Here is a 14,414-nt window from a genome sequence, read left to right on the forward strand (position 1 = left end):
CTTGCTTCCCCTTGGGGACCGGAATTGCCTTTGCAGATTAATGTTGAAGATTTGGGCTTCTGGCAAAGCTGTTTTCAGAGGTGGGTATATAAGTAATGTATTGTATAAAATAAAATGCTTTTATTTAACTTGTGGGACTTTGCAGCTGTTGGGAACAGCTCTGTTGGCCTGGTCTCCATGGAGGAAACTAGCGGTCAGCAGAGCATGCGGGAGGGCAGGCCGCCCACCGTGCTGCTGCAGGGGGTTCTCCCCAGCACGGCGCTCTGCTATGTTGACTCTTCTCTGAGTTTGGTTGCCAGGTGAGAAGACAGCAAATTAATGATTTCTGGTGGGATTGTATAATGACAGGAAGAAAGAGGGACCCGTAGTTTTTCGGGACTAGAACACGCTTTTGGTTCCTGATCCAGTGTGTTCCATTGTGGAATTGATGAGTTGTGTCTGTTCTGGATCTGATTTGGGCTAATGTGCAAACTTGGAAAGAAACTGAGATGGAATTGTTGCAGGTAACTTGTGTTTTAATAAGCCTTGTGCAAACATAAACACAGAGGAAGCATACATTTGGATTTGGTGGTGTAGGAAATGGGTTCTGCACGTTACAGGAGAAGGCAAGGCAAATTTCCTGTTCTTTGTGGTCAGGGACGTGGGTCCGCCTGTCTTTTCTGTAGCGGTTTCTGAGAGCAGTTTATGGTAATTAACCAGCGTTGACAAACGGTGGCACACATTGCATTTAAGAGCTGGCCGGCTGCAAACTTGTGTATTAGGTAGGTGGATTTCACAGGTAAATGGTCAGGCGAATGGGAGAAAGAAGGAGCACAGGCCTGGGCACTCCAGCTTCACGTTTAAATCACCATTTCCTCACCATAGGACCTTGGACTAGAATGTAACCTCCCTTAGTCTGTTGGTGAATCTGTAAAATGGGCATGATGATATTCGCTTCTTCCTGTGTTTTTTGAAATTTGTAAACACTATGATAACACACATGAAGCTCTTAACACACTGTTTGGCACATAGCAGTGTTTACTGTGTGCAGCCGCCCCGCTTGGCGTGCGTCAGACCCGTAAAGGCAGCATGTGTCTGTTGAGGACGCACTGGTAGCCCCTTGAATAGGTTGTCAATTTGGTGATTTACTTTAATCCTTGTAACTCTATGTACCATGGGCAGTTATTTTCATAGACAGATGAGGAATCTCAGGGTAAAGAAGACTGTGTAATTTGCCCAAAGTCAGACCAGAATTTTGGGTGCCGGGGCCTCAGTTCAGCATGGGCCCCTGGTTTTCTGCCCTCTCCATTCAGCACCAGAGCCAGACGTGGGTTCGCCTGTCTCCCAGCCCAGAATATCCAGCAGGCAGCAAGACACACCTGGCCCTGTGCTGCTTAAGCAAAAACTCCAGAGGGGAGGCAGGTAATAAAGGGATAAACATAAAAACAGATGACAGCAAACTGCGATCAGCTCTGAGAAGGAAAGGAACACGCCTTGCCGTGCAGAGCTGGGAGCTTTCCCGTTGGGGCTGCTCTGGGGGCGTTCATCTCAGCTAAACAAGCTCTGCTGCTGCACCAAGGCAGGAAGGCAGGGCGCGTGTGGCCAGGTAGACTGGGCCTCGTTGATCATACTCATTCTCCATTAAGTGGCAGCTGTCACGGGCAATTACCTAGTAAACAGATGTTGGCCATAATCTTCATGCACTTTGCTCGGTAGTTTTATTGGCCACACCTTTGAGATGAGGTCATTGAAGCTGGGGAGTTTGCTGCATGCCTGTGATTACCTTGGAAATACCCCCACTGGTCTTTCAACCTGGACTCGTGTGGCTGTCATATCCCAGCCCTGTGAATGGCATCGTGTAGCTTCTCCCAAGCAGCCCAAATGACTGACATTGATTTTCTTAATTCGTAGGAAATGGTATGTGACAATAAGGGGAAAATGTAGTAAGAAATTGGAAAACTAGAAAAAAATCCAATACTTCCCCAGCTGGGGGCCAGTGTCACTCACCCCACTCACTGCCTGGCACCTCCTCCCTGCTGACTCCGTGTTCAGAAGCCACTCTGAGCCTTTGAAGAACATTTTGCCTCATGACGCTTTTGACTAGGACCTGTGACCTCTCTGTGTCTGGTTAACTCTCTCTTCAAAGCCATTTGGATTTCAACGCAGGCTCCTCCACTCAGATGTAAGAATAGCCTCTTTAAACTCCTTAATGCAGCTCCTTAATGAAGATCTTGTGAAGGAAATCTGGCCAAGACCTGGGGGGTATGCACGCAGTGACTGTAACCTCAGCACTTTGTCAAGTTCAGAATCAGAGGGGTGGGAGACTCAGGAAAGGCTTTTTTAAGGTAGAAAGGGGAAAGTGAAAGGATGCAGGATCTATGAGACTGAAACATCTCGGTCCCAGCCAGCAAGGCATCTGCTTTCAGGATAGTGTGTGGAGAGTGCAGAGTTCTCAGAAATAAAGAAGTGGTGGGATGGGAGGGAGGACAGTTAGGTTCTTTACTGGGGAAGGAAAAAGAGGGGGCTGAAAATTTCCTGATTGAACAAGAGGACTGTGACATGATGTGCTTGTATTTTGGAGAGAAGGGTTTTGTGGGGACAGGCCTAGAGAGAACGCTCTCTGGGTGGGGAGTCAGCACAACAGGGAACTGGGCAGACCCGAGGGCCTTGCTGGGGGAGGGGCTACCTGCCAGGTCCAACCCTGGGGGCTGCCTCTGCCTCTTAGCTGGGGACTCAGAGCTCCCTTCACAGCCCAGTCTTGTTGATACAAGAAAACAGATGTGGGGCATGAGAAGGACTGTGTCCCAGGCTTTGGTTGAGCCCCTGGGAAGTGCCCCTCCAGATGTGGGTCCTTGGCTTCATGCAGGAAAGAATTCAAGAGCAAGCCACTGTTGGGTAAAGGTAGATTTATTCAGAGAGATACATTAAAAGGCAAGAGAAAGGCCACAAGGTGTGGGGGTTGGGTGCTCAGATTAAAAGTAGATGCACACTCCACAGAGTGTGGGCCTTCTCCGAAGAGGGAGAGAGAGTGGGAGGCGGTGCTGTGTTTCTGGTTTTCATGGGTTTGGTGGCTTCATATGCTAATAAGTAGAAGGGCCAGCCTAAGGGCATGGGGCTGGGATTCTCAGGGAGTTGGTCATTTCCCACCCTGTGACCTTTTGTGGCTAGCCTTGGGACTGCCATGGTGCCTGGGGGCGTGTTACTCACCATGTTACTATTACAATGGGTATATAATGAAGCTCAAGATCTGCTAGAATTTAAATCTCTTCATACTGAGCCTCAAGGCCTATTGGGGGTTGAATCCTTCACTATTTTGGTGTTAATTGCTGTGGCCTTCCTTGAATGGCTGTGCTCTTCCCCCTTCCATCCTGTCTCACTGTGATGACACCTAGAGAGCAAAGGCCGGCCCTGCCTGTGCTCCTGCATTTAACGGGGGAGGGGTGGGGTGGGCTGAGGATGACTCTGAGTGGTGACAAGGATGTTTCAGATTTTCGCAGTGGGACATGGGGACCTGCCAGCAGCCACCGCGATTTATCTCACTGGCATTATGGCTTTTGTCACTCATCTTTTCCTATTTTTCTTTTTTTTAAAGTATTTAATCTAAACTTGATATCAGTTTTTTTAAAGAAGAAATTTTTCTTTTTCTTTTCTTTGGGGCTGTTTTGCGGGTTAGGTAATCAGGTGTATTTGTTTGTTAGTGGAGGCCCTGGGGCTTGAAACCTGGAGACCGTGCACCCGCTAAGCAAGTGCTCTGCCACTGGGCTGTACCACCCACCCCATCATCTTTTTCTTTTTGCTTCAGCTTGCCAACAATCTTAGAGCTGAATTTCTGGTCGGCCTTTAACACTTACCCTGACTTCATGGCATGCATTTTTATGGCTTTACCTCCCCCGATTTCATTTAAGTATTGAATCTCCATTTTCTCTTCACTCTCACTTTTGTGTTTTTTGTTATTGTTGTTAAGTTGTGTTTTAAAAATTGTTTAATTTCTCTTTTAGCAGGAGGCTGAAAGAAAATATGTAAACAGACATCACAATTAATTGCTTTTATACATTCTAAGGTGTTTACTAGTTATTCAAAAACCGAATTGAATATTAAAGTGATAAAAATTTTAAATTATTTTTCAATTTTTTATAAAGGTATAGTTGTACAATATTATATGTTTCAGGTGTACAATAGAGTCATAATTTTTAATGTTATGCTCCATTTATAGTTATTGTAAAACATTAACTGTATTCCCTGTGTTGTAAGATACATCCCTGTAGCGTGTTTATGTTACATGGAGCAGTTTGTATAAGAAAGTTGGGTAACACAGAGTCTGGGGCGCGGCTGTGTCTGATCCAGTTTCACGGTCACTGAAGCACCTGCCTGTCAGAGCCCAGGCCCTCACTCCTGTTTGCGGGGAGTGAGTGGAGGCAGAGACAGCAGTGACTGTGGACGTGCAAAGTGTTGTTCCAGTAGCTTTACACTCATTTCTACATTTTATCCTTAAAGCCCTCCTGTGAGGAATCATTTTATGGTTTTTAATGAATAATACACTTTATTTTTATTTTGAAAATCTTCAAAGCTCTGGAAAATTTACAGGAGTAGCACAATGAATGCTTAGATACATTTCACCTTAAAGGACAGTATTTGCCCTTTTGTGTCTGGCTTATTTTAGCATACTGTTTTCAAGGTTCATCCATGTTGTAGCCTGAATCAGTACTTTTTTCTTTTGGTTTGATAATATTCTTTTTCTTTTTTTTCTTTTTTAGTTTTTGGTTTATTTAAAAATATTTTTATTGAAGTATAGTCAGTGTATAATGTTGCATCAGTTTCTTGCGTACAGCACAACGCTTCAGTTATAGAGGAACATACATGTATTCATTTTCATTTTCTTTTTAAGCATAAGTTACTATAAGATATTGAATATATTTCCCTGTGCTATACAGTATAAACTTGCTGTTTATCTATTCTATACATAGTCAGTATCTGCAAATCTTGAAGTCCCAGTTTATCCCTTCTCACCCCCTTTCCCCCCTGGTAACCATAGTTTGTTTTCTATGTCTCTGTGTCTGTTTCTGTTCTGTAGATAAGTTTGTCTTCTTTCCTTTTTTTTTTTTTTTTTAAGATTCCACATATGAGTGATCTCATATGGTATTTTTCTTTCTCTTTCTGGCTTACTTCTCTTAGAATGACTTTCTCAAGGTCCATTCAGGTTGCTGCAAATGGCATTATTTTATTTTTTTTTATGGCTGAGTAGTAGTCTATTGTATAAATATACTACAACCTCTTCATCCAGTCATCTGTCAGTGGACATTTAGATTGTTTCCATGTCTTGGTCATTGTAAACAGTGCTGCTGTGAACATTGGGGTGCAGGTGTCTTTTGGAATTAAGATTCTCTCTGGATATATGCCCAGGAGTGGGATTTATGGATCAAGTGATGTCTTTCTTTTTTTTTTTTTCTTTTGAGGAATCTCCATACTGTTTTCCACAATGGCTCCACCAAACTACATTCCCACCAGCAGTGTAGGAGGGTTCCCTTTTCTCCACAGCCTCTCCAGCTTTTATCATTTGTGGGCTTTTGAATGATGGCCATTCTGACTGGTGTTAGGTGATAACTCATCGTAGTTTTGATTTGCATTTCTCTGATAATTAGTGATATTGAGCATTTTTTTATGTGCCTATTGGCCATTTGTTTGTCTTTAGTGGAGAATTGCTTGTTTAGTTGTTCTGCCCATTTTTCGATTGGGTTGTTTATTTTTTTACCTATTACGTTGTATGAACTGTTCATATATTCTAGAAATTATGCCATGGTCAGTCTCATCTTTTGCAGATATTTTCTCCCATTCCATAGGTTGTCTTTTTGTTTTGCTTATGGTTTCTATTACTGTGCAAGAGCTGATAAGTTTAATTAGGTCCCATTTGTTTATTTTTGGCTTTTATTTCTGTTGCTTGGGTAGACTGCCCTAGGAGGACATTTTTGAGATTTATGTGAGATAATGTTTTGCTTATGTTTTCTTCTAAGAGGTTTATAGCGTCTTATGTTTAAGTCTTTAAGCCATTTTGAGTGTGTTTCTTTCTGGGTTTTTTTGCGACTCTAATGTATGCTTTTGATTTGTGGTCACCTTATTTTTCAAGTATGTCAACCCATTACTATATCTATTTCCTACAGACTGGTAATCACGTAGGTTCCAACACATCCTAAGACTAATGAAGGAAAAGAAAGAAAGAAAGGAAAAAAATCTATATTTTCTTGTTCCCCTTTCCCATTCCCACCTTTTTGTTTTGTTTTGATGTCCTTTTTCTTTTTTACATCTTCATGTTTATTCTCTTGTAACTTGTTATTGTGTTTCCAACTATGGCATTCCCATTTCTATAGCATCCTGCTTCCTTTCTGTTTAGAGTAGAACATTTTAATGTTTCTGTTAGGTTCAATATTCCTGAGTTCTCTTAGTTTCTGCTTTTCTGTGAAATTCTTTGTCTCTCCTTCTCCTCTAAATGATAGTCTTGCCAGATAATATCCTAGGTTGCAGCTTTTTCTCATTCAGGACTTTGAATATATCTTGCCACTCCCTTCTGGCCATCAGTGTTTGTGTAGAGAAATCAACTAAAAGCCTTATGGGGATTCCTTGTGACTAACTCTTTGTTTTTCTCTTGCTGCCTTTAGAATCAATTCTTTATCTTTAACCTTGGCCATCTTAATTATAATATGTCTTTTTTTCTTTTTTTAGGAATAACAAATGTTTATTCAGAAATGGGTAAGTAACACATAGTCTCCTCCATCCCTTAATGCCTCTTCCTCTCCTTTTTAACAAATGAGACACAGGTGGGAAATGCAAGGGAGTGGGAGGTGGAGAGGGACACAAGGATTGGCCCACCACCTTCTATTTCCCACGATGACATCCTGTAGAATAGGGGATGCAAACAGGCTCTATCCCACAATGTACCGTATGGCTACCCAGAGGACAGGGTCCTGATGGCCAGGTGGCTGCAGCTGGGCTCAGTGAAGCCCTGTGATAACCAGAGCAGCCTGGCATGGGACTGGAGGGGAGACAGGAGGGTAAAACCATGCAGGCAGGATATTTACCATCCCTACTGGAAGCAGAGTCCAAGCAGTGATCTGACTGTCTCCAGTACCTGAGAAACCAGGTCCTACTGTCTTGTGGGTGCTCTCTGGGGCCAAGAAGGGGAAAGTGTAGGAGGAATGTCTTCCAGCTGCTGAACAGAACTAAGTCTGCACCTATTCAAAGGGGTAGAAGGGAACAAAAGCAGCATTCTTTAAAGAACTGGAAAGTGGAACACCATCAGGCACATTCCTTGCACTTCCCAGGCCTGGGCAACCTCAGAGCTAAAGGACTGCGCTGGTTCAACCCTGGGTCCTTCGTGCTTGACAGACTGAACTCTGTGGAAACCTGAGTTTCCAAGTTTTTCTTCACTGGGCTGGCCCCAAGCAGCTCATAAGAGGCTCTTGGTGTCTCAGGTCCCCTGTATACTTTCTAGGCTTGTGTCTAGCAGACTGGCCTGGAGTCAATTGCAGTAAGAGGACAAGAGGCCTGTGACCTGATCTCCACCTGGGCCATCTCTATTGACCAGGAGAGTGTGCAACACAGCTCTTGGGCTGACTGGGTTCCTATTAGGATGGCAGCTGGTTCCTATTAGGATGGCAGGGGCTTCCAATCCCCACTTTGTTTGAAAAGTTTAAAAAAGAGAACGGGGGAGTCAACCTCTCACAGCTGGAGAAAGCACTGTCCTTCAAACAGCCCCTGCCCTGCATTCCACGAGGCCACAAGAAAGCTGTCCAGAGAATTTAGGGCACCATTTCCAGATTTTAAAAAATCAATTTGGGGCTGAGGTTAGGGGGAGACACTGTGAGCAACAGAAGCCTACCTTGGTGATGAGACGGAGAGAGAAGAAACATACTACAGGAAATGTTAACGTAGAGAAGAGTACAGAGTAGAACACAACACAGAAAGGCGGGTACCGTCCAGTGAGGAAGCTCTCTACTCCCCAGTGACCTTTCCCATGCTCAGGGGCCCCCAGTCCAACGGCCCATTGGTCACAATCTTTGCTTTGGGAAACAAAGCCACCCTCCTCTGCCCCCTGGCTGTCTCACTCCCCCACTCAAAGTTTGATCTTGAATTCTTTGGGCTGTGTGGCCACAGAGGCCCCTGAGGACTTGAAGAGTGCCTTCAGGATGGTGTCAGGGTCCACTTCAGCAGGAGGGTTGGGTGAGGTGGCAGAATTCACCCTGCGAGGCAGCTCACTTTCCTTTTTCACTGAGGGGCTGTCACTCAGCAGTAGCAGGATAGGCTGGTCTGAGGTGATAACGTTCCCATTCATGTGAAGGTTGCACTTCATTAGTTGCCCGTCCAGACACCGGTTGTTATACTTCTTATATGCGGTGATGGCATCGTCCTTCTTTACAAAGACCACCTCTGCTACCCCAGGATGGACCAGCCGAGCCCGCTTCAGGGCTCCACACACACAGAAAAGCTCAACAATATCCTCCTCAGTGACTCGAGGGTGCAGATTATTCACGGTCATCTTGGTGCCTTCCAAAGGGCTGAGGACAGGCTCAGCAGGCAGCAGGTCTTTGGGGGGCTCCTCCTTGTTCACTAGTGTCCGGGGCATGTTGGTCAAGGCTTTTGTTCGAACAGAGGAGGGGAGAGCAGGAGCTGTGTATGCATCATTCTGAACCACTTTGGTGAGAGGAAGGGCCTTGGATACAGAAAGCTTGGAAATGCTCAGCCCAGCCACATGGTGTAGGAAGATGCCTGAGGCTGCAAATTTCATCTGTTTACTAGGAATAGGAGCTGCAACATCATCATCTTCATCTAGGTGATATAAATTCTGTTTGGCCTGGTGGTTATTGACGACGTTGATCCTCATTCCAGCAGGATGAGCATGAATTGGTGCCATGGTCTTCTGCTGTGGAGCCTGGATGCTTTTAGTGAGCTTCAGAGCAGGGGTCACCGTCCCAATGGGTGGGCTCATGAAGGCAGCAGGGGAATTCCGCTTCAAGCTGATCTTCTCCCGGGCGTCAGCCACCTGGCGAGGCTTCTGGGGCACTGCGCTCTGCTGTTTGCAGGAGTTCAGCATCTCTCTGGCATCTTGCACTTTCCCTTTGATCCGGAACCGGGCATCTTTCTGCAAAAGCTTTTCCCGGGCATCTTTGACTCCCAGCTTGAGCCGGGCATCTGAGAGGCCAATTTTCTGCCGAGCATCAAATCTCTGCTGGAAAGTGGCCGTGCGTGCTGGCTGGCTGAGAAGGCTCTGTTGGATCCCAACACGAGATCGAACACCTCCAACTCCTGATCGGGCATTGAGCCGCCCCTTTGCCGCAGCCCCACGCTTCCGGATTAGCTCGTCCAGGGAGATTCCCTCCATCTTGCACCACTGAGGGAGCCGCGAGCCATAATATGTCTTGATGTAGGTCATTTTGGGTTCTTGTTTGGGACCCTTCTGGTTCCTGAACATGGATATCTGTTTCTTTCTTTAGATTTGGAAGATTTTCAGTCATGCTTTCTTCCAATACCGCTTAAATCCAGTTTGCTCTTTCTTCTCTTTCTGGGGCACAATTTATATTATTCCAATATAGGTCCCATATATTGCTTTCATTGGTTTTTGCTTTTCTGTCTGTTGTTCTGGTTGGTGAGTTCTGTTATCCTGTGTTCTGAGTCACTTATTCGTTCCTCTGCTTTATCTAATCTGCTTTTGATGGCATTTAGCTCAGCTCTTCTAACAGCCATTGAGTTTCCTGTTTTTAATTGGCTCCTCTTTATAGTTTGTATTTCTTTTCATAGTATTCTCTGTCTCTAATTCATCATCTCTCTTATTTCCTTCAGTGTTTTTATCACCCCCTTTTTGAAGTCAAGATCTTGTAGATTGCTGAAGCCTATCTCATCGTTCTTCCCTTCAGGGGACTTCTCTTGTTCTTTAGTTGGGAGTGGTTCCTCTTCTTCATTTTACTTCTATTTCTCTGGCTCTGTGGATTTAGGAGTATCAGTTATCTACTGCGGTCTTGAAGGGCTGGTTTATTTTTTGTTGGTTTTCATTTAAAGTAGATGTGTTCCTGTGCAGACTGTGTGCATCTGATAATTTTGTTGTGAGGGCTGTTCCTAGTATGTGTGATTGCAGTGTCTCTTGTGTGTGTGTTGGCTGCTGTCCCTTTGATTGAGGGTGTGTTTGGTGTTATGGTGATCAGAGTTCACCCTGATCATTGTTGTTGAGCATGGCCCCCTTTTTTGTTCTGCGGTTGACACAGCCTTGCCAGGGACTGAGTCTTCTCCACTGTTGCTGGAATAGAGGCTGCTAGACCCGTTTCTGAGCTGTGGTGTGTGGCAGGCATGGTTGGGGTGCTTCAGCTGGGAGAAGGGCTGCTGAGTGCACCTCCACAGGAGAGCCCCTGGGACGTGCCCTCTGTGGTGGTGTCTGTCACTTTTTATACAGGCTTACAAAGTCTTTGTTGACTCTGCCTTTGTTCCCACCTTAGCTGTGGGAATGTCGGCCACCTACTCTGGTGTCCCCCATGTTCTGGGCCCCAGGAACCACCAGTCCTGATCTGCCAGTTTCAGGTGGTAGGACCCACCGTAGTAAGCGTGCAGGCACACACCTGAATCTGTGGTGTGCCACAGGTGCCAGCACAGATGCCAGCCCCACCTCCGTGTACATACGGTAAGCCGGCCTCTTGTAAATCCCCACACTCACCCCTGCCATGTGCCAGAGCTCCACTCTGTGCCTGTTAGTCCCAGAGGCCTGGGTCCACAAAGGGTCCAGAGAGAGCACATCTGCCCTCTCTGCTGGGAGCTGTAAACAAATAGCAGTCCCGCCTGGGAAGCTGCCGGGCCCCCGCCTCTGTGCAGTGGGCCTCAGCCCTCTGCTCGGGGGCCCCATCAGCCTCCAGCAGCTAGTTCCAGCTTGTCCCTGCTGGCTCACGTCTAGGGCTGGGGATCATGCCAGTGTTCCTTAGTGCTGGCCACCAAGCAGCTGCCACTTTGTCCTCTGAGCCTCAGAAGCTCCACTTCTGTCCCAGCTGACCTCCTGGCTGCAGAGGGGTTGTCCCCGCATCAACATGCCTGTCTTCCTGCGCCGCTCCCTCCTTGCAGTGCTGGTCCTGCTCCGAAGTTTCCTTTTCTTTTTTCTTCTCCACATCCCCCACCCAGATTTTGTGAGGATCCTCCTATATTTTGAAGTGAGAGACACTGCCCATGTTCAGTAGGTGTTCTTTGTGCTTCATTGGTTTTGGAGATGTAATTCTGGGTGTAGTTGTGGGAGAGGGCAAGCTTTGAGTCTCTCTACTCCACCATCTTGGTGCCTCTCCTAAGTTTTGCTTTCTGATATTTTGTTGCTAGTATATAGAAATGCAGCAGATTTCTTTGTATTAATTTTGTATCCTGCAACTTTACTGAATTAATTGATGAGCTCTTGTAATTTTCTGTTTGTGTCTTTCATATTTTCTATATAAGTATCGTGAGGTCTGCAAACAGTGACAGATTTACTGCTTCATTTCCAATTTGAATTCCTTTCATTTCTTTTTATTCTCCAACTGCTGTGGCCAGGAACTCCAAAACTGTGTTGAATAAGAGTGGTGATACAGGGCATCCTTGTCTTGTTCCTGATCTTAGAGGAAACGCTTTCAGTTTTTCCCCATTGAGTATGATGTTATATGGCTTGTATTATGTTGAGGTATGTCCTATCTATGCCCACTTTTTGAAGAGTATTTATTATAAATAAGTGTTGAGTTTTGTCATACGCTTTTCTGCATCTATTGAGATGATCATATGGCTTTTGTACTTCAGTTTGTTAATGTGGTGTATCATGTTTATTGATTTGTGGGTATTAAGAAAGCCTTACATCCCTGGGATAAATCCCACTTGAAGATGGTGTCTGATCCTTTTAATGTATTGTTGGAGTTGTTTTGCTAGTATTTTATTGAGGATTTTTACACTTATGTTCATTGGTGATATTGGCCTATAATTTTCTCTTCTGTCATCACTGTCTGGTTTTAGCATAAGAGTGATGGGAAACCACTGTCATCTGTCTTGTCTTACCTCGTAGGTTAGGTGTTACCCTCACTGCTTCACGTTTGTTGCTTTAGTTTTTGAAGTTTGACTATATTGTGTCTTGGAGTAGACTTGTTTGTTCTCTTTGGAATTTTCTGTTTCCTGAATGTACAGGTTTATGTATTTTGTCAGATATGGTAACTTTCATCTGTTATTTCTTTGAATATTTTTTCAGCCACCACCTTTCTCCCCTTTTTCTGTGACTCTATTGAGACGAATGTTAGATCTTTTGTTACACAGGTCCCACAGGTCCCTGAGGTTAGTATTTTTCCAGTTGCATTTTGGGCAGTTTTTATTGTTCTTTCTTCATGTTCACTAAGCTTTCCTCTGTCCTCTCTGTTTTGATGTTCTTCCCATCTGTTGAGCTTTTTATTTCTGGGTTGGTTTTTTTGTTTTGTTTTGTTTTTGTTTTTTTGTTTTTTTAGTTCTAAAATTTGTTTGATTCTTTTTTTATATTTTCTATTTCTTTGCTGAGAGTTTCTGTTTTTTCACTTTCTCAAGCATGTTTGTAGTTGTTTATTGAATCATTCTTATAATGACTTCTTTAAAATCTTGTTGTCATTTGGTGTTGGTGTCTGTTGATTATGTGTTCATCCACTGAGACCATTCTGGTTCTTGGTATGATGAGTGATTTCTGATTGGAACCTGGATATTAAGTATGAGGCTCTTTTATGTGGAATTTTTTCTTTTGGCTGGTTTCCCATGGCTATACTTGGTGAAGGAAGGTGAGTACCACCACCTTGATGCTGCCAGATTGGGGTACAACTTCAAGCTCCACACTGTTTGGAGCTTGTTGGGACTCATTGGAGTGGGAGTACCACCTTCCTGCTGTGCAGGAGTTCTGGCTTCTTACTGGGAGAGAGGAATGAAAAAGCTATTAGTTTTTACTGACTACGTGGAGCAAGGTGTGGTGGCGCCATGAATTAACAGTGGGCTGAAATCAAAGGTAGAGCTTTCTGCATGGCCTCTCTGACAGCCCAGCCTGGGGTTGGTCCTTCATCACAGCCTGAAAAGGGTGGAAACTTTCAGATTTTCTTTGATGGTTTGCCTGGAGTAGGAGAGTTATTGTATAGTCGTTTTCTTCTCAAGAGGCTGCCCTATCCTGAGTCTTTGGTCTGAGAGAGCTGGCTTTTGTTGGAGTTCACAGTTATGCCTGTTGGTGTTTCTGGGCCACCTGCATCTCCAGCGCTCAGTGTGGGACACGTGAGGCAAAGAGACAGCCCCAGGTGTTACCTCCATGCCATTCCTTGTCCTGAGTTTCTGCCTCCTTCCCTCTGCCTTCCAGAGCCTTCAGATGACTGTTTCACGTGTAACGTCCAGGAATTTCAGGGTACTTAGAAGTGGAATAGGGGAAAGTACTTGTCCATCTTCCAAAAATCAGAGTCCTCACAATTGTTGTTTAAATATCTAGTGTTTATTAGGGATACTGCATCTAAGTCACATTTTGATAATTAAGATAAACCTATTAAGATTTATAGACAGCTTCCATAGGACATTGGGGTATTTTCTATGATCCATATTCATAAATTTGTCCTTTTGATTTCTAGCTTTGTATCTTATTTCACTGGCTAAAACTGATCAATGTAGCTGTCTGCTCCTAAGGTAATGTTTATCACGGCCTGAGGCTTGAGGGCCAGATTTGGAAGTGGATGTGGATTTCAGGTAGTATCTTTACGATGTCAGTGATCCTTTGTCCCAGGTTGTTTGCTCCTTTTGTTTTTAATCAGGGTTGGGTGTTTGATCTTTCCAGATGGCTATTTTGTTTCCTGTGGGAAAGGTTGTGTACTTTGGTCTTGGTTTTTAATGTGGGTTAACTTTGGCACTATTACTAATCTTGTGGATGGAGTTAATGCTGAGCTTTTGGTCAGAAATACAGCCTGCTGCTTGGAATTTCATATGTCAATGGCTTATCCAAGTAAGATTACTCTGTCTCTTACATACGTATTCCAGGGCAGGCACTTTGTGGTTGATGTGGCAGATCTGATTTATGCAGCCCTTACAACCCATTAAATGGTCTGCCGTCACTAGTGTGGCCTTCGTCCTCCTGAAGTAAGATGGTGGGTAGAAATCCAGCCGTCACAACTGTATTCCAGCAACAGTAGGTAGAAGGGACGAATAAGCTGTCTGTAAGGAATATCTTAGAGGCTTTCAGGACTCTTTTACTTCTGTCTCCTTGGCCACAGCTAACTACACAGCAGGCTGCACAGTGAAGTTGTCATCCTGCGTTGCCGAGTCCCCCGACTTGAGTAAGGGGCTAGACTGTGGTGCTAGAGGTGGAAAAGGGATCCGGGAACAATGGCTGACTCTGATCCCCTGCCGTGGGGCTGGAACCAGAAGGAGAGGAGCCAGACCAGCCCATGCTGGTGCAGGAGGTGCCGAGGGTGGGTGCA

The 14,414-nt window shown here is 44.8% G+C and overlaps 1 protein-coding gene across 2 annotated transcripts; it reads right to left on the bottom strand.

Annotated features, from left to right (window-relative positions):
• Positions 1-7,046: 7,046 nt before the first annotated feature.
• Positions 7,047-9,349, bottom strand: LOC102532997 (polymerase delta-interacting protein 3-like). 2 transcript variants are annotated; one of them, XM_072944735.1, is made up of 2 exons: positions 8,182-9,349; positions 7,047-8,122 (listed from the first exon to the last, which is right to left on the bottom strand). In XM_072944735.1, the coding sequence occupies exons 1-2, from the start codon at positions 9,347-9,349 to the stop codon at positions 8,019-8,021; spliced, it is 1,272 nt and encodes a 423-aa protein (XP_072800836.1). In that variant the 3' UTR covers positions 7,047-8,018. The 2 variants fall into 2 exon arrangements, with proteins under 2 accessions (XP_072800836.1, XP_072800835.1); XM_072944734.1 differs by having other exon boundaries at positions 7,047-9,349.
• Positions 9,350-14,414: the final 5,065 nt, after the last annotated feature.

The sequence above is a fragment of the Vicugna pacos genome, chromosome 20 (assembly GCF_048564905.1).
Source record: "Vicugna pacos chromosome 20, VicPac4, whole genome shotgun sequence".
NCBI lineage: Eukaryota > Metazoa > Chordata > Mammalia > Artiodactyla > Camelidae > Vicugna > Vicugna pacos.

Coding starts and splice junctions, on each gene's coding strand:
- LOC102532997 (XM_072944735.1), bottom strand. CDS start 9,349: ATGGAGGGAATCTCCCTGGACGAGCTAATCCGGAAGCGTGGGGCTGCG. Junction 8,123..8,181: donor TGCCACCTCACCCAACCCTC/CTGCTGAAGTGG, acceptor TCAGGGGCCTCT/GTGGCCACACAGCCCAAAGA.